This window comes from Bos grunniens, chromosome 3 (assembly GCF_055505025.1).
Source record: "Bos grunniens cultivar Pamir isolate PY7600 chromosome 3, Bosgru_T2T1.0, whole genome shotgun sequence".
Lineage (NCBI taxonomy): Eukaryota > Metazoa > Chordata > Mammalia > Artiodactyla > Bovidae > Bos > Bos grunniens.
Window position 1 is genome coordinate 26,546,351 of NC_141167.1, and position 20,890 is coordinate 26,567,240.

Genomic DNA, 20,890 nt, shown 5'->3' on the forward strand with positions numbered 1-20,890 from the left:
TTGCTAAGTTCATGTTGCCTTGAAAACAGTTTTCCTGACAACTGAAGTCAAAATTTTTTCCACCAAATAAAACTGAAACAGTGAACAGTATACTGTTATGATTATGTTTGATTTCCTATTATATTGTACTTTATCTTAATCAAAGTGTATCATTGAAACTAAAACAGCAACTGAATCAAATGATGTACACTTGTCAAAAACAAAAAACCCACACACACAAAAAAACAAAACCTCCTTCCCCCAAAACCTGGCCAGCAACTAGTTTTTAAACTGACAAGTTCTAGGTACTAGCAAACGCATTTGCACAGCTAGAGAGACACTTAACTAAGAAGCATTTCAAACATCTTTTTGATGATTTCAAGGTAAAAGCATCAAAAATAAACTTAAGCTTACTCAGAGATACAGACAACAGGAAAAGAGGGTACTTTAGTTTCACTGCTGCAGTCAATTACCACTAGTGGCTCACTTTCTTTGATTTTTCTCATCCTCTATGCTTTTAGAGAGTATTTCTCAAAATTTAGTGGCCACCAGAAACACCTGGAGGGTTTGTTAAAACACAGGTTTTTCAACCCAACCCCAGTGATTCTTATTCAATTAGTCTGAGGTTAACGCCTGAGAATTTGCATTTCTAGTAAGTTAACTGGTGACACTGATGTTATTTATGGGAGACCATACTTTGAGAACCAGTATTTTAGGAGTTTCCTGAGGAGTTCTGTTTGCTCATTGGTTTACTCAATCAGCTGAACTGCCAACATCTAGTAACAGCAATCTAGGATGAAAATATCAGGTGTTTTTTTATGTCTTCCAAGTAATACATGCTTCTCTCATCAGTTTAGTTCAATAAATCATTTACTGAAAAGTTTCTTGCCACCAGACACTGTGCTAGGCATTACAAATACAAAAGTAAAGGGATCTTTCATTTTAAGAATCCAACAGAAGGAGCAAACATGTGAAAAGTAAATTTCAATGCAATGTGAACAAGTTGAGAGAGAGTCTTAATAATTCTCTAAGTCCCAAAAACTCTTCATATAATGAGGATCCAACAAATAATACTGACAAAAATTTCACCACTTTCAATCTAAGAACTTATCTAACAGAAAAATTTAAGAATGTAAAAACGAATAAATAGATAGGAAGACAGAATATAAAGTAAAATAATATAAATTTTTATATTATTATATTACAAAAATATAATAATAATTATATTATTATTATATTTTTATATATAAAAAGAATATAAAGTCATGAGTCTCTCTCTCCAAGGAGGAAAGAATGATAAGGGGGAAATTACAGTGGAGAAACTTTGCAAACACAGCCTTAACCAAGTGATGAAGATTAATATTACCAGTGGTGGCATGTGGACATCATGTACCCATGCCCCACTTGCCAATAAAAGTGATGAGAGAGGTATTCTACATCTGTGGTATTCTTTTCAAAAATTCATACCCTCAGGCTAATTATGAGAAAAATACTTATTTCTAGGTTGGAAGACATTCCACAAGATACCTAGCTAGTACTCCTAGATAATGTTAAAAGTTATAGGAAAAAAGGAAACACTGAGAAACTATCAAAGACCAGAGAGACTGAGAATACACGGCAATTAAATGTAGTGTGGCAGCCTAGACGGAATCCAAGGACTGAAAGGAAACACTGGTGAAATGCAAATAAGGTCTAGAGTTCAATTAACAGTAATGTACCAATGTTGGTTTTAGTTTTGACGTAAGTACCATGACAATGTAATATGTTAATATTGTAAGAGAAGTGGGGTGAGGGGTATTGAGGAATTCTCTGTATTTTATCTACAACTTTCCTACAACTTTAAAGCCATTCTAAAATTTAATAAACATAAAAACAAATCAAAATCAGCATGATCTAGAAGGCCCAGGTTCAGTTCTCGCTGTCACTAACCGATCTGCTTAGAGGAGCTAATTTACAGGATCTTGTTCAACTCTAAAATCTATGATAAAGCATAAGCTCATTTACCAAATATTAAATTATTAAATTTAAGGGTCTTCACTTTAAGTTTAAAAACCGTGGTTTCAGACTCAATAAAACAAAGAAATAGGACTGCACACTGATAGAACTCATTCCAACAAAGGGAACAATAAACTTTAACATAATTATTAGTCATTTCCCAATATCATAATTTTTTATTTATTTTATTTTTGGTTGTGCTGGGTCTTTTGCAGCACATGGGCTCAGTAGTGCAGCATGTGGAGCCCATGGACTTCAGGATTTGTGGCGCACTGGCTCAGTGGTTGCAGCTCATGGGTTCTAGAGTGTGGGCTCAGTAGCAAGACCCAAGCTGTGGCACCTGGATTTAGTTACTCTGCAACATGTGGAATCTTCTTGGACAAGGGATCAAACCTGTGTTGTCCCCTGTAATGGCAGGCAGGTTCTTATTCTCTGTACCACGAGGGAAGCCCCCCAGTTTCATATATTATGGTATTTTGAGTTTTCAAACAGATACCAGAGAGGAAAATTTGACTCTTTCACAAAATGTCCCCTTAATGCCCTATCAGACATTCTCCTCAGCTAAGTAAGTCAGAAGTAAAATTCAGGAAGGTGTACTTCCAATATCCTTATACTCTAGTCATATAATTCATTCATGAGCAAACAAAATACTTGTAATAGTCATTGACCTTTAAAAAATCTGCATTCAAGGATGTAGAAATTATTTTTTGCCATCTTATTTTTGTGTGTATACATACATACATGACTGCAGTCACCGTCGGCAGTTATTTTGCAGCCTGGCACTGCAGCCATGAAATGAAGAGACACTTGCTCTGCAGAAGGAAAGCTATGATAAACCTAGACAGTGTACTGAAAGGCAAAGACATCACTTTGCAGACAAAGGTCCATATGGTCAAAGCTGTGGTTTTTCTAGTAGTCAGCTATGGATGTGAGAGTTGGCCCATAAAAATGGCGAGGCACTGAGGAACTGATGCTTTCAAATTGTGGTATTGGAGAAGACTCTTAAGAGTCCCTTGGACTATAAAGAGATCAAACCAGTCAATCCTAAATGAAATCAAGCCTCTAATAGTCATTAGAGGGACTGGTGAGTGCTGAAGCTGAAGTTCCAATACTCTGGCCACCTAATGTGAAGAGCTGACTCATTTGAAAAGATCCTGCTGCTGGGAAAGATTAAGGGCAAAAGGAGAAGGCAGTGGTAGAGGATGAGATGGCCAGAGAGCATCATCAACTCAATGGATATGAATCTGAATAAACTTCTGGGAGATAGTGAAGGACAGGGAAACCTGGTGTGCTGTAGTTCCTGGGGTTGCAAAGGGTCAGACACGACTTAGCAACTGAACAACAACAACAACAATACGTACACACCCATCTCAAAAGTCGTTTTATGAACAATAGAAATGATCCCTGAAAGTACTTTCCAAAGTCATTTTAATTGTGGCCAGAACACCCAAGGCATGCCAAGGCCTAACCTTTACAAATTTAGTTAAAAGAAAAAAAGAAAAACTCCACCAAGATACTCTAGATTCTGGATTTTTAACTAAAGCACTAGATTTCAGAGAACAGGAAAAGCATTTACCTTTGAAAAGAAGTAAGTACTGTTGATTAAAGGTTTATATACAACAGAAGTTATGAAAGTTAGAATATCTCACTATCTTCAACTTTATTTATTCTAATTAAAAAAGCAAACCAACCCCAAAATCCCACCTATGCTATAAAAGGAAAGAAAGAATTTGGTTTGGTTACAAATTTTAAAGTTTAAGTCTTGAACATAAAGACTCAGGTTCAACCAAACTTTGGTTCATTAATGAAATAAGAAGTTATTGTTTTTAAAAATCCATATTGTAATTCAACAAACCAAATTAGAATTTCTTATGAACTTCATTTTTATTTATTCCCATTCAAAAAATAAAAACACACTTTGGCTCTGGAACAATTGCCTGCATGTGGCCACATATGCAGGAGAAAAGCACTCCAGTCTGCACCCTTACACCTGAGTAGGGGCCACGCAGACTTTTACCTGGGATGGTTTTTCCTTAAATAGCAGCACAGATCCTTCCTTTTCAGAACACTCTCACGTGGTTTACTCTCTACTTTCTCAGGGTTTGCCAAAGATGGCTGTATCTAGGTTGCATTAGGAAGACTTGATAACAGGGCTCTCAGGACCTCCGTGCTCTGTTCCTGCTGGGGCGCCCAGTGAGGAAGAGAAGACAAGATGTTGGAATAGAAGACCTTGAGCTTACTCCTCCACAGGAACATCAACATGACAACTAACCACTGAACAATCATCAGTAAAAAAGACTGGAACATACCAAAAAAAAAAAAAAATATTCTACATCCAAAGACAAAAAGGAAATCACAATAAGATGGTAGGAGGGGCACATCTGCTATATAACCAAATCCCACACCTCTGGATGGGAGACTCACAAACTGAATATAATCATATAGCAGAAGATCTCCCGAGGAGAGAGAGCTCTGAGTCCCACATTAGGCTCCCGGGTCTGGGGGTCTGGCATCAGTAGGGGGAGTCCCCAGAGCCCCTGGCTTGGAAGGTCAGCGAGTCTTACTCTACAGGACTGGGGGAAACAGAGACTACACTTTTGGAGGGTGCACCCAAGGTCTCATGTGCACTAGGAACCAAGGAAAAGCAGTAAATTCATAGGAGCCTAGGCCAGACCTACCTGTTGGTCTTGGAGGGTCTCCCACCAAAGTAGGGGGTGGGTGTGGCTCTCTCTTAGAACGCAAAAGCTAGTGACAAATATATCCAGAGGATATCTTGCTTGGGACATTAGCACCAAGACCTGACCAAGCCAATAGCCTGTAGGCTCCAGTGTTGAGATGCCTCTGGCCAAACAACCAACAGGGAAGGAACACAGTCCCATCCACCAAAAGATAGGCAGCCTAAAGACTTCCTGAGACCACAACCACCTCTAGACACACTCCTTGACATAGCACTGTATACCAAAGAGCCAAGATCAATTCCACCCATCAGTGGGCAGAAACCTGCCCCTAACCACTAGGAAGCTTGACCAGCCTCACCCAGCAGGGGGCAAACACCAGAAGCAAGAAATATACAGTGCCACAGCCTACACAACTGAGTCTGCAAACACAGGTCAGAACCTACCCTGGGACCAACTGGTTCCTGGCCACTGTGATGAGAGGGGAGTATATGGCTGGTACACAAAGGACATCCTCTACAGAAGGCCACTTCTCCAATGTCGAGAAACATAACTAACTTTCCACATACATAAAAATACAAATAGAACTTTAGACAAAAGGAGATGGCAGAGGATTATGTTCCAGACAAAGGAACAAGATAAAACCCCATAAAAATAACTAAGTGACATGGAGATAGGCAATCTACCCAAGAGAGAGTTCAGAGTAATGATCGCAAAGATGATCCAAGAACTTGGGAAAAGAATAAAGCATAAAGCAAGAAGTTACAATAAGTTTTTAACAAATAATTAGAAAAAATAAAGAACAACCAAAGATAATTGAAGAATACAACAACTGAAATAAAAAATAAACTAGAAGGAATCAGTATAAGAATAAATGAGGCAGAAGAATGGATAAGGGAGCTGAAAGAGTACTGGAAATCACTGCCATGGAACAGAATAAAGAAAAAAGACTGAAAAGAAAAGAGGACAGTGTAAGAAACCTCTGGGACAATGTCAATCACAGCACTTTGCATTATAGGGATACCAGAAGGAAGAGAGAGAAAGGGCCTGAGAAGATAATACTTACAGAGATAATAGCTGAAAACTCCCCTAACATGGGAAAGGAAGCAGTCACTCAAGTCCAGGAAGCACAGAGAGTACCATATAGCATCAACCAAAGGAGGAACATGCTGGGACATAGTAATCAAACTGACAAAAATTAAAGAGAAAGAAAAAATATTAAAACTAACAAGTGAAAAGCAACAAATAACATACAAGGGTATCTCCATAAAGTTATCAGCTGAGTTTTCAGCAGAAACTTTACAGACAGAAGAGAGTGGCATGATACATTTAAAGATAAAAGGGAAAAGCCTACAATCAAGAATACTCTGCTCAGCAAGGCTCTTGTTCAGATTTGATGGAGAAATCAAAAGCTTTACAGACAAGCAAAGGCAAAAAAGAATTTAGTACCACCAAACCAGCATTATGGCAAATGCTAAAGGAACTTCTCCAGGTGGAAAAGAAACAAGAAAATTACAAAATGGGAAAGCTCACTGGTAAAGGCAAACCTAGAGTAAAGGTGGGAAATCATCCACACACAAATATGGTATCTAAACCAAAAATCGTGATGAGAGTACAAAAGCAAGGTATCTGAAATGCATTTGAACTAAAGAGATCAGCAACTTAAAACAATCATGGAAATATATATAGACTGCTATATCAAAACCTTATGGGAACTGCAAACCAAAAAAATCTATAATACATATATACACAAACAAACAAAAAAAGGAATCCAAACACAACACTAAAGTCATCAAATCACAAGTGAACAAAAGAGGAAAGGAAGAAAAAAGACCTACAAATTCAAAACAATTAACAAAAACAGCAATAAGAACATACATAGCAATAATTACCTTAAGTGAAAATAGATTAAATGCTCCATCCAAAAGACACAGACTGACTGAATGGATACAAAAACAAGACCCATATATATATGCTGTCTATAAGAGATTCACTTCAGATCTAGAGACTGAAAGTGAGAGAATGAAAAAAAGGTATTCCATGCAAATGGGTATCAGAAGAAAGCTGCAGTACCAATACTCAAATCAGATATAATAGACTTTAAAAAAAAGACTGTTATAAGAGACAACAAAGGACACTATGTAATGATCAAGGGATCAAGAAGATATAACAATTGTAACTATATATATGCCCTCAACATAGGGGCATGTCAATATATATAGTAAATGTTAACAGACATAAAAGGAGAAATTGACAGTAATACAGTAATGGTAGGGAATTTTAACACCCTACTTATATCAATGGACAGATCATCCAGACAAAAATAAATGAGGAAATACAGGCCTTAAATGGCCCATTAGACCAGATGGAACTAATATTAACAGAGCATTTCATCTGAACGCAGCAGAATACATGTTCTTTTCAAGTGCACATGGAACATTCTCCAGGAGAGAACACGTACTGAGCCATAAAGTAAGCCTCAGTAAATTTAAGAAAATTGCAATTGTATCAAGTATGTTTTCCAACCACAATGCTATGAGATTAGAAATCAACTAAGAGAAAACTACAAAAACCACAAACACATGGAAGCTAAACAGTGTTACTAAACAACCAACATGTCCCTGAAGAAATCAAAGAGGAAATAAAATATCTAGAGACAAATGAAAATGAAAATATGACGATCTAAAACCTATCAAATGCAACAAATGCAGTTCTATGAAGGAAGTCTATAACAACACAAGCTTACCTCAGGAAACAAGAAAAATCTCAAATAAACAACCTAATATTACAGCTAAAGCAACTAGAGAAATAAGAACAAACAAAACCCAAAGTTAGTAAGAGGAGAGAAATCATAAAGATCAAAGCAGAAATAAATGAAAGAGACTTAAAGCTCCATAAAAGACAATACAAGCAACTATATGGCAATAAAATGTACAACCTCGAAGAAATGGACCAATTACTAGAAAAATACAATCTCTCAAGACTAAACCAGGGAGAAATAGAAAATATGAACAGACCAATTTTAAGTACTGAACTTGAATCTGTGATTTAAAAACTCTCAACAAACAAAAATTCAGGATCAGATAGCTTCACAGGTTCTACCTGTAAATTCTACCAACAATTCAGAAAAGAGTAATACCAATCTTTCTTAAACTATTCAAAGAAATTGCAAAGGAAGGAACACATCTCAACTTATTCTATGAGGCCACCATCACCTTGATACCAAAATCAGATGCTGTGTGCTTAGCTTATCAGGCATGTCCAACTCTTTGTGACCCCATGGACTATAACCTGCCAGGCTCCTCAGTCCATGGCGATTCTCCAGGCAATACTGGAGTGGGTTACCAAGCCCTCCCCCAGCAGACCTTCCCAACCCAGGTCTCCAGCACTGCAGGCGGATTCTTTACCATCTGAGCCACCAGGGAAGCCCAAAACCAGATGAAGAAACCACACAAAAAAATAAAAAAACATATGATCAGCTCATAGATGCCAAAATAGCTCTTGACAAAATTCAACATCTATTTATAATAAAACCTATCCAAAAATGGGCATAGCAGGAAACTACCTCAACATAATAAAGGCCATATAGGACAAATTCATAGGTAACATAACATTAAATGCTGAAAGCATTTCCTCTAAAATCAGGAACAAGACAAGGATGTCTACTCTCATCACTTTTATTCAATATAGCAATAAGAAAAAGAAATAAAAGGAATTCAAATTGGAAAAGAAATAAAACTGTCCTTGTTTGCAGATGACATGATACTATACATAGAAAATCCTAAAGATACTACCAGAAAAGACGGCTCTTTTTACAAGATTATTAGGCTACACAAAAATTCAGTTAAACAAAAAACAAGAAGCAAAAATAAGTAAGATCTGGAAAGAGAAAGACACCCAAACACAAACCCAGAAGAGAATAAAGAATAGTGCAATTATGTGGCAAATCTGAAAGTCAAAGAAACAACAATTTCTTAGCAAAATAAAGAGAGAAAATTTGAAAAGACTAATTTCCACATAAGAGATTAAAGGGGGATTAGAGATTTATCATTCATGAGTTCACAGCAGAATCTCATGTAACCCTTAAGGAAGACATGAAAACAGCTCTCTGAAGAATTAAGTATCCATTTACTAAGGATAATATATCTTCGGATAAGATGTCTAAATTTTCTCTGCTTCCATAAATGAGGTGAAAATATTGTATTATTCATGTTTTCCTTTAATGAAACAAATATGAAAATTTGGGAGTGTATTTGAAATAAAGACATTTCACAGCAGAAGTAGGCACTAAGATGCCTGGTCAAGTTGAGATTCAAAAGATTATACTCAGGATCTTTAGAGTGCATTATCCAAAGCATGTATTCTTACATATCTTAAAGTCAAATAAAACGAAGAGGGCAAAAACATTCCCTCTCCATTACCCATTTGCTGAATAATATTTATTGACTATAAATTCTAGGTAAAAATAGTCATACCATTATTTTTAAGAGAAATGTAGTTTTCCTCTAAAGATAAACAAAAATGGGAAATTTTCACTTGAGAAAACCATTAAGATGTTTAAAATTTCAAAAGCATTAGGTTACTTACAACGGCAAACTCATCTCTGTCAAGCATTCCATCATGGTCAATATCACTCAATTCCCAAACCTTAAAAAGAAAATAATTGGTTAAGATTAACATCATTTCATGTGCTAATTGTATATATCAAATATATATATTTGGAGGAAAAAGTTTTTCCTAAACATTATAAAATCTATTTTTCTGAGAAATTTCAATTATGCTGGGCATCTTATTACATCACTAACAGAATTTCTGTAAAAAAAAAAAAATTAATAATAATTCTTAATACCAAGTAGTTTTAAACAGAAATCACTTTGCTAATTTTTAAAGAAAATGTTTTGCTCCTCTCAACTAAGAAAACAACTATGTAACACAGTACATTAAACAATTTTTTGATGCTTGAACTGTGGTGTTGGAGAAGACTCTTGAGAATCCCTTGGACTACAAGGACATCAAACCAGTTAATCCTAAAGGAACTCAGTCCTCAATATTCATCGAAAGGACTGATGCTGAAGTTGAAGCTCCAATACTTTGGCCACCTGATGCAAAGAGCTGACTCATTGGAAAAGACCCTGCTGCTGGGAAAGACTGAGGGCAGGAGGAGAAGGGGACGACAGACATGAGATGGTTGGATGGCATCACCAGTTCAATGGACACGAATTTGAGCAAGCTCCAGAAGATGGTCAAGGACAGGAAAGCCTGGTGTGCTACAGTCCATGGGGGTCACAAAGAGTTGGACAAAACTGAGCCACTAAACAACAACTTTAAACTACTACATTTTTTTAAAAACATCACCTCAGTTACTTCATGCAACAACTTCATGTGGTACTATAAAACCTATTTTAGACCCGAGACTACATGACTTATATAGGATCATGTAACTATTATTAAGTAACAGGATCAGTCTTCAATCTGAAGACTTCCAACCAAGTCCATTATTGTTTTCCTATAACACAGGAACCGCTACTCAACTGAAATACATATTCAATGAACATTGTATTAATAATCATTAGCCAACTAATGTCCAGATCATACAGAGAATAAATAAACCTTAAAGAAAGAAAGTGAAGTCACTCAGTCGTGTCCGACTCTTTGCAACCCCATGGACTGTGGTCCACCAGGCTCCTCTGTCCATGGGATTCTCCAGGCAAGAATACTGGAGTGGGTTGCCATTTCCTTCTCCAGGGGATCTTCCCAACCCAGGGATAAAACCCCGGTCTCCCACATTGTGGGCAGATGCTTTACCATCTGAGCCACCAGGGAAGCCCGATAAACCTAAAGTCCTAATATATTTGGTCTAAACCTAGACTATCTTCCATAGCTTTAGACCAGCTATAGACTATTTTAAATTGTTGAAATGAAGGTATTTAAGTCAGTCAACAAAATTTTATTTGTGGCAGAAAGAGAAGGTATACTGATGAGAGACAGGAGTGAATACAAGCAAGCGTCTGGTCGCTGAGGGTCCTGAAGTTTCGACTTTATCCCAAATGCAATAGGAAGCTGCCTAAGAGGGTAACTTTCAAGTAAAAAATAACAAGATTACATTTATAGTTTAGAAATCTAATACTGATCATATGGTATAAAAATAATTAGTAGAAAACAAGATTAGAAAATTAGTTTAGCACCCAAATTATACAACACTGATCCAGTAGTTACTGGTATTGTGATGACAAGTTGTTGTCATCATCATCATCATGGCAGCTAACATTCAAAGAGTATGTACCAAGCTCTGTGCTAGGTACTTTGTATACATTATCCCATTTAACTTGTGTACCCTATAAACAGAACGATGTGATACGAAAGTCACTCAGTCATGTCTGACTCTTTGCGATCCCGTGAACTGTAGGCTGCCAGGCTCCTCTGTCCACAGAATTCTTCAGGCAAGAATACTGGAGTGGGTAGCCATTCCCTTCTCCAGGAGATCTTCCCAACCCAGGGATCAAACCCAGGTCTCCCTCATTGCAGGCAGATTCTTTACTGTCTGAGCCACCTGGGAAGCCCAAGAATACTGGAGTAGGCAGCCTATCCCTTCTCCATGGGATCTTTCCAACCCAGGAATCAAACCAGGGTCTCCTGCACTGCAGGTGGATTCTTTACCGTCTGACTTACCAGGGAATCCATGGAAAACAAGCTAATTTTAAAAGATTAGAAAACTGAGACATGGTTTTCTAATGATTTGCCCAAGGTCACACAGTTAAGAAATGGTGTAGCCATGATTCAACCCTATATAGTCTAAGTAAGAAATTAAAGAAAAGACTAGAGGTTTAAAGAGAGTAGACAAGGTCTAAAATATAAAGAGGGGTATTAAGAAATCACTATGCAAACAGCACAAGAGAGGCTATAGTACAGAAAGCCCAGCTGAAGCTGGTGATCACAAAACTATGAGGATACTAATCTTACGAGACTTTCTCAATAGTCCAAATGCAACCAGAGAGAAGGCAAATAATTAGCTTCATGTAAGAAGCTCCTCCTCTCACGCAGGAGATTAGAAAACATGGCAAAGAAGCTAAGGATACTGACATGAAACTGTGAACCAAAAGAATCCAAGGTGGATGAAGGAAAAAGTAAATCCAAAGGACAGAGAAAATAAGAGTCTGATCCTACTCCTTGGAGGGAAAGTTATGACCAAACTAGACAGCATATTCAAAAGCAGAGATATTACTTTGCCAACAAAGGTCCGTCTAGTCAAGGCTATGGTTTTTCCAGTGGTCATGTATGGATGTGAGAGTTGGACTATGAAGAAAGCTGAGCACCGAAGAATTGATGCTTTTGAACTGTGGTGTTGGAGAAGACTCTTGAGAGTCCCTTGGACTGCAAGGAGATCCAACCAGTCCATTCTGAAGGAGATCAGTCCTGGGTGTTCATTGGAAAGACTGATGCTAAAGCTGAAACTCCAGTACTTTGACCACCTCATGCGAAGAGTTGACTCATTGGAAAAGACCCTGATGCTGGGAGGGATTGGGGGCAGGAGGGGAAGGGGACGATGGAGGATGAGATGGCTGGATGGCATCACTGACTCGATGGACATGAGTTTGGGTGAAGTCCAGGAGTTGGTGATGGACAGGGAGGCCTGGCGTGCTGCGATTCATGGGGTCGCAGAGTTGGACACAAACGAGCGACTGAACTGAACTGATAAAAGTCTTGATAACATCAAAGAATTAGTCTTGCAAATATCTAGGAAAGAAATCTAGAAAGCCAAGAAGTTCTCTTTAGAGAGTAGAATTTATGATTTCAGAGATGAAACTATTCCTTTAACCAGGCCCCATGATACAGTCATGGAATAGAGGGAGATGTAGAATACTGATGGTCTCTGGAAATTAAATCAAGGAACTGGGAGGTCAGAGCATACTACCCAAAGACAAAAGGCCTTACATAGAGGATTATGGCAGCTAATTTTGAACACTCATATTTTAGAGGTAATAACCAAAGAAAGAAAGAAATCGGCAATAGTTTAAGTGAGAGCACAAAAAATTCTATAATACCGCAACTTCAAAATAGGATCTACGTATTCTTTAACAGTGAGCTAAACTGTTCCAGTTTAAAGTAAAATTAAAATACATAAAAGTTACACTTAGAATTTAATATCTTACTCTTCCAAGAATATCCACAGGTAACTTAGAGTTGAGCAACACTGGTTTCACTTTATCACCAGACAGAAATCCATTCACTGGGCATAAACTATCAAAAATTGCATCATATTTGGCCTTATCTTCAGGCTATAATATAAAAAAAGATTGCAAGTTAAATAATGGAGAAAGGGACATAACTGCAGTTATAAACATTAAGTCCTCAAAGACTAGGCAACATTTTTAACATGATCATTTAAAAAACATATTTCACTTTCATCCAAATATAATGTAGTAAATAGTAATTTAAAAGTTATTTCACTCAAAAGGTTAGAATTCTCTCCATTCCTTTTGTAACTGAACCGTCATCTTTACCTTTTCTATTGTTAAGTTAAAATCAGGGATTTTAAAATCAGAAGATTTCAGGGATCGAAGGACTTTGAGAAGAGCATCTAGTCTAACCCTCTCAAACAGACCCAAAGCAAAGCAATAACTTCTGCAAGAACCAACAGCTGTTAGTGACATTCTATGACTTTCTAAACTTGGCATTAATTACATTTCAAACTCAATTTTTTTTAAAAAAGAAATCCTTGCCAAAGAAATAAACATCATTTCCCTCATTTTTTCCAAAGCAAGATATCTTTTTCCTATCAATAATAAGGTATTTCCTAAAATCCCTGTAAATTATCTATATAACATAAAAACTAATACCTAAAATCCCTGTAAATTATCTGTATAACATAAAAACTATCATTTATGATTTGCCAAGTCAAGACCAGATCCTTACAGACTAGCACACAAGGCATACAAACCAAAATGGTTTTCTGACAAAGCTATACATTTATTACAGATTATTTTATCTGCTATATTCTATTTTAAAATTACAATTTTTAAAACCTGGTAAGATAGCTATAACCATTTCAGTGTTTCTAAATAACTATAAGGCAAAATACCCATTTCAGAAAAACATTTCTTAAAGAATTGTTTTAAAGTCATAAAGAGAATATTTAGTTAGGCAGAACTTTTCAAATAAGAAATAATACCAATGGGGTAAACTACGTATTCATCAAATATCTTAGTTAATACCAGATTATGACATCACCATTTTTAGTTTACACTACAAAAGAAAGGAGATTAAGCCAATACAGTCAAAAAATGACTGAGAGAGAATAACATGACTCAAGGAATTTCTGGTACCAGCATTTCCTCCACAGTACAAAATGAAAGTCTAAAGCACCCTGCAATACATTTTGAAAGAAGGGGGAGAGGATTATGTATGTAAGAAGCAAAGTGTGGTAAAAGAATAGTCAAAAAGTTTACTTACTTTTACAGCCCATGGGAGCTCAGCTGCAGAGGTTCCACTGATTAGCAAAGGACTACTGGTATCATGCTAAAAAGGAAAATATAGCACACGAAGGGCTGAAATCCTCATTTCAATAAAAAATGACGAGGAAATCGTGTTTGGATTTAAACACTCAGACAAAATGCTGGATCTCAATACACAAAGGACACTATTTAACATTAACTCAGGCTTTCACTGAAGTACAAATGAAACAAAAACTGAATTAGCTGTGTTAGCTGCATAAATGACTGTGGAGCACTAACTAAAACATGTTAAGTCTTATAGAATAAATCCTATTACACCTGAAATCAAAATAAAATGAAGATATGGTTATCTGAATGTAACAAAAATATTTATGGCCCTGTTAACTGATGACTTTTCCCCACAATATTTAAGGAAAGCACACAGGGACAAGCACAACTTAAGATTTCTAAGTCACAAGGACAGGAACCTACCAATAGCATGTCCAAGTTATTATGTTTATTTGCTTGTAGAGATGGCTATATTTGAAAATGTTTACTAATAGTATATAGTTAGGCAACAAATCCCTAAATTAACCCCCTGACTCCACAATTAAACTCAGAAGTATAGAAATTCTCAAAACTGAAGTTAAATTCATAATACTTAGACCAAATACTTTTAAAATACTGAATTTTAAAAACAAGAAGAGCTATGAAACTTGTGAAAAAAGCAGTAAGGTGGGGAGGACTAGCCCTATCAGATATAAATTATCAAATATGATCACTGAAACAATGTGAGATCAACATACAGATAAACAGATCAATGGATATAAACAGAAAAACCCAGAAAAAATAAATACATATGAGAATGTCATGATTGAGGTGGCATTTAAATCAGTATGGAAAAGACTGATTATTCAATAAACATGGTAGTCATCTTGAAGAAATATAAATTTGAATCCATACACACCTTACATCAGGATTAATGTCAATGTGAACAAAGAAACCATAAAAACCTTAAATTCAAATAATTCATTTACATTAAATACAATATCTTCTTTATGGGAAAACAAATTACCACAAAGTCAAAAGACAAATAGCAAAATGGGAAAAAATATTTGCAATTCATCTAGACAAACAACTGTTTTCCTAATATACGAAAAGCCTCTTGAATTCAATAAGACCAAGAACCAAAGAAAAATAGGCAGAAGTTATTAACAGACATTTCACATAAAGACAATGTAAATGGCTCATAAGCATGAGAAAAACTACTCAACTTCACTTCATAAAACCAAAAGGATAAATTAAGACTACACTTACATTCCACTGGTCACCTACCAAATTTACAAGAAACAAAAGTTTGACAACAGTAAGCTGGAAAAAGTACACTCAACCAACTGCTGGTGGGACTATGAACTAAAACAACCACTATGGAAGACAAGTTATTATAAGTGAAAATTACAATGCACAAACTTTGAAACACCAATTCCACATCTGAGAATTTATGCATATATTTCTGCACATGCAAAGTGACAGATTCAAGGTTTCTATTTATTGCAGCAATTTTTAAATAATAAAAGACTGGAAACAAGCTAAAAGCATATCAATAGGAAGCTAAATAAATAAAAGTAAACAGAAGCAAGGAAATACTACTTTCTAATCACGTGGTATCAGTTTTTAAAATACAATTTAAATTTAAAAGCATTTCTTACAAATCTTGGTGGAGGAACAGCCAGGTTCAAACTACTTAGTGAAACCTCCAATCCATTCTGGGCACATGCCACAAGACGCAAAGCAACAAAGAATTCCTGAGAAAGAAAAGTATGACTGTTAAGAGCATTATCCATCTACCCATTCATCCATCCATCCATCTATCTACACATCTGAAAATATAAAACAATTCACAACTACTCCAAAATTTTTATGTCTCAGTGAATATAATAGCACACTTGCTTTAAAAAACACTTGCTCTAAATACAAGAAGAGCTCTATGTACAAAGATATTCCTGATATAATAAATAGCAAAAAATATTAATATAAATGAGAAAATAAACTGATATACATGATATGGGAAATATACCAAGATTAATAATCATGTTTCAAAGAATATTTAATGATGGTAAGAAACGAATTTTATCACTTAAGAAAAAGAATCTTAGAAAAAAGTCTAGAAGAAAATAACACCTAGAAGAAAATAAATAAAAGGTTATCAAAAGTCATATCTGGATTTAAGATTATAAATTTTGACACTAGAACAATCATTCAAATGATTCAGTCACTGTTATTCCAGAAAAGCTACAAAGAATAACTATGCAACATCTGAAACAATTATATAACTGCTTGACTTCAAAACACTTACAAATCTCTCCCAAAAGTCCTTGGATTTTTGGCATTTGAAGCCTTAGTTCAAAATTTAATTAGTAAGTGGGAAGACACTGAAGCAACTTGTTTTCAGCTGTTCTCAGTTAAAATCAAGTCTCAGAATAGGCATAACAAAAACTTTTTACTCCAGTCATGATTACTTACAATTTATCAATACTCTAGATACAGCTGCTGATTCTCAAATCTCCTGTTCTCACCTACAACTTCCTTACTCAATTCATAACCTACTCATAGAAACTTGCAGGTTGCCTGTTCATACAGTACTTTATCTTCACTAATAAATATCTTGAAAAAATGCTATTTCAAGATCTCCCCTTCTCTTTTCATTCACCACACAAGCTTCTATGCCATTTGACTTCAACTCCCACCATTAGCCAGAGAAACAACTGTCACAAATTCATAGCTACAAAATACAATAGACTCTCAAAAAAAAAAAGAAAAAAACCTCAACCTACTTGTTCTTTTGGCAGCCTGGACAGTATGATCCTTCCTGAAGCTCTCCTCTACCAGCACAGCTTCATAAAGCTGTCCAAGTTCCTCTCTGACCTTCCAAGTATCTTCTGTTGGAGCCTTGTCTCTTCCCATCCTTGAAATGCTGAACTCTAAATAACCCTTTTACTCTTGTCATTCTGCATGAGATTCAATTCTCTTAGATAATCAAGTCCACATCCCAGATAATATGGATGGGCTCTGAAGTGAAATGATACTGCACTGAATTCTAGTTCTACTACTTGTTACGAGGCCTTGAAATGAAATGAAAGTCGCTCAGTAGTGTCCGACTTTGTGACTCCATGGACTATACAGTCCATGGAATTCTCCAGGCCAGAATACTGGAGTGGGTAGTCATTCCCTTCTCCACGGGATCTTCCCGACCCAGGGATCGAACCCAGGTCTCCCGCATTGCAGGCGGCTTCTTTACCAGCTGAGCCACCAGGGAAGCCCTATAAGGCCTTAGGCAAGTTTAAAAAAAAAAAAACAAACACCTCTTTAAAAGGGGAGCTAATTCCTTACAATGTACTGTAAGGAACAAAATTTAAAACCACACTATAGGAAGAAAGCACTATTATTTTTGGCTCATAGAAACTCAGTAAGTATTGGTTTATGTCCTTAATTTCATATGTTAATTCAAAAATCTATTCCTTCAATGCAAACATCAAAGTTTAACTGCAGATCCATAAATCCCGCCACCTGGATATAACAAAGGCAACTCAAACTAAACATCCAAAGACTAGGAGTAGCAATGAAGAATTTATTTTACTGTTAAGTTCCTGAAGACAGGGATCACATTCCATCACATTTACTTCTGTATCTCCAAAGCCTGGCTCAAAATAGGTACTCAACAAATAATATGCTGACTAAGTCTAGAGCACCCTGGATGCTCACATGAATTTAGTTTTCCAATGTCTCCAAGGCACCAAATCGGCTCTTCTGGCCAGGGGGTCCAATGAGGACTACAATCTAGCCTTGGAATCTTAAATAAGAGACTGGGTATTCTGACCCCTCATCTAACTTTTCCATCCTTTTTCTCAGTCAGCTTCAGTTATCCCTATAGGGGGAATTAACTTTGAGTAGTAGTGCTCAGCCAATGTATCAGCAAGTATCAAGCTTTGAATTTAATCCTGTAGAACTCTGAAATCTATCTCCAACAAGTGAAACTTTAAAGTACTCTAATGGTGTCTAATACCCACAACCACTTTCACATAGTTCTGGCTGACTTCTGGCCTGTAAACCAGAAGACTGACTTCTGGCCTGTAAACCATTTTTTGGTTTATATGTTAGCAATAAAACCTAGACCAAAATATACCACACTTAGATTTGATTAGCCAAGAGCTTCCCTTCAAACGTACAAGGCAATACCATCTTAACACATAAATAATAAAAGCCACTTTTATTTATAACCCTGAACACATAAGAAACTTAGTAAGATACAAAGAGTAAAGTCTCCCTGAATAACTAAGAAAAATAAATCCCATGTTATTATTTGAATGTATCCCCTAAAATCCATATATTGAAAGCTAAACTCCCCAAAACAATGGCAGAGCCTCTGGGAAGTACTTAGACCATTAGGATAGGGCCCTTATAAATGGGCCTAGTGCCTTACAAAAGAGGGTTTAAAGAAATAACTAGCACATTCTGCCATGTAAGGATAAAGAAAAAGTCTGCAATCTAGAAGAAAGTTCTCACTAGAATCATGCTGGCAATTTATCTCAGACTTCCAGCCTCCAGAACTGTGAGCAATAAATTTTTGCTGTTTGTGGTATTTTGTTGTAACAGCCCAAACTGACACTCCAGGAGAACGAACGTCACCAAACTCTAATCTTTGGGAATTAGGTACTTTAATGTCTAGTGATTGGAAGTATTTTCCTTATTATAACACTTGTCCTTGCAAAACCCTAATTTTGCAAAAATGAATTTTTAGTTTAAAAATACAAAAAAACGGCTGGCTATTTTTTATTCTGAATCACTCAAAAATTGTTCATGTCAGTCTCTGATTCTTACTTGTTTGTTCAGGATACCTTTCCCATCTGTGTCAGCTAAATCCCAGATCTGAAATTTAGAAGAAAAAAAAAGTATCAATCTATATTTAAAACAAAAATCATCTTACAGATAAATAAAATTCATGTAATTGACAACCTCATGCTCTTTGGTAGTCAGATTTAAGAGTTGTAGAATTAAAAGCAGAAAGAAACTTTGACGATCACTTAGTGTTGCTGCTACTGCTGCTAAGTCACTACAGTCGTGTCCGACCCTGTGTGACCCCATAGATGGAAGCCCACCAGGCCCCCCTGTCCCTGGGATTCTCCAGGTAAGAACACTGGAGTGGGTTGCCATTTCCTTCTCCATCACTTAGTGTAACCCTACACAAAGATATTAAGGTCCAATGAGGTTAAGTGACTTACTCATGAACATCCAAGACATCAGGGAAAGAAATGAAGCCCAGGTTCTAACTTTCAGTCCAATGACTTTTTTATTAACCCAGATTCTAAGTCCAGTGCTCTTTCTACTAGAATATGCTACCTTGATTTTAGATCCTTATTAAGATGATATTCTTTCTTATGGGTAAGCTGAAATAGTTAATGTTTATTTGTGAATAATTAAATTATTAACAATTATTTTTCAGGGTTGAATACATATCAATATCATACATAAGGATTTATAAGGACATCAAGCCAAGAGAGGGACTTTCCACCTCTTTCTGCTCTTTCCTAAGCCTCTCATCTCCTACTCTATTTACCACAAATTCAACACATTTAAGAGACAGTTCTAATAGAGGAAGCAGGGAAACAGCCAATTCTGAGTGGGTGGCAAGGTTCCCAGTCTGCACTGTTGCTCCCCACAACACTCAAATGTACTATTACTTCCTCATTTCATTCTACTAAAAAGTAATTTGTTTTCTAAAAATCTGAAAAACACCATATTTTCCAAAAAGATAAATCACTACACCAGAAATTCCCTCCATTGGATTACTGTAACTGCTTTCATGACTCAGTTCTAAGTTTCTCGAGATGTCTTTTGAATTTTATCCAATTTACCTACACTAATAAATATTCATTATATCTAGTTATGGATACAATGAACAAATACTACCTTTCCAAGTACCAGGTCTGGAAGTCCTGATTTTTTTAGGAATACAGCAGCATCAGAAGCCAATACCCTTCCAGTATTGCCCGTATCAACCTGAAAAAATATAAACCATAAGCTGACAAAAAACATAAAGACAAAATTATGATTATTTACCTGCATTCCTCCCTATGATTTAAGAAGTGAGTTTTTCAAAAAGAGAGCAGGAATCCTCTCACTAACAAAGGCCATGTAATATTCAGATCAGTTCAGTTCAGTCACTCAGTTGTGTCTGACTCTTTGAGACCCCATGGACTGCAGCACGCCAGGCCTCCCTGTCCATCACCAACCCCCACAGTTTACTCAAACTCATGTCCATTGAGTCAGTGATGCCATCCAACCATTTCATCCTCTGTCGTCCCCTTCTCCTTCCACTTTCAGTCTTTCCCAGCATCAGGGTCTTTTCAAACGAGTCAGTTCTTCGCATCAGGTGTAATATTCGCATCAGGTATAATGTAATATTGGAGACCCATATGAGAAGAGTACCATCTAGAGAGCGCTGTCCATCTACAATGTGTTTTTTATCATGTCCATTACACAAATGATAAAACTGTAGCTTGGGGAATTCCCTGGCGAACCAGTGGCTAGGACTTGGCACTTTCATTTCTGGGGCCTGGGTTCAATGCCTGGTCAGGGAACAAAAAAACCCTGAAGCTCAGAGGATGTAGAACAAATTAGTGGAGTCATAATATTAACATATATCTTCTAATTCCAAGTCTTCTATAGGTGCCATTTAAATTCCAATAAACTTGAATGGCAATATAGAAAAAGAGCAATAATTTCTGGAGAGGTCTTCTGATAAATGTGAAT

General features: G+C 36.4%; 1 protein-coding gene across 23 annotated transcripts in view; it reads right to left on the reverse strand.

The window, feature by feature from the left end:
• Positions 1 to 20,890, reverse strand: part of EPS15 (epidermal growth factor receptor pathway substrate 15) — a 140,304-nt gene that overhangs the window by 86,042 nt on the left and 33,372 nt on the right. For 16 of the 23 annotated variants that reach the window (XM_086387828.1, XM_086387731.1, XM_086387811.1 and 13 more), the window contains exons 3-8: positions 20,048 to 20,137; positions 18,959 to 19,006; positions 15,790 to 15,885; positions 14,100 to 14,165; positions 12,800 to 12,925; positions 9,237 to 9,296 (exon numbers count right to left, since the gene is read on the reverse strand). In XM_086387828.1, the coding sequence (XP_086243954.1) occupies positions 9,237 to 9,296; positions 12,800 to 12,925; positions 14,100 to 14,165; positions 15,790 to 15,885; positions 18,959 to 19,006; positions 20,048 to 20,137 (486 nt within the window). The remainder of the gene's footprint in view (positions 1 to 9,236; positions 9,297 to 12,799; positions 12,926 to 14,099; positions 14,166 to 15,789; positions 15,886 to 18,958; positions 19,007 to 20,047; positions 20,138 to 20,890) is intronic. The other 7 variants (XM_086387753.1, XM_086387720.1, XM_086387703.1 and 4 more) reach the window with 1 other exon arrangement.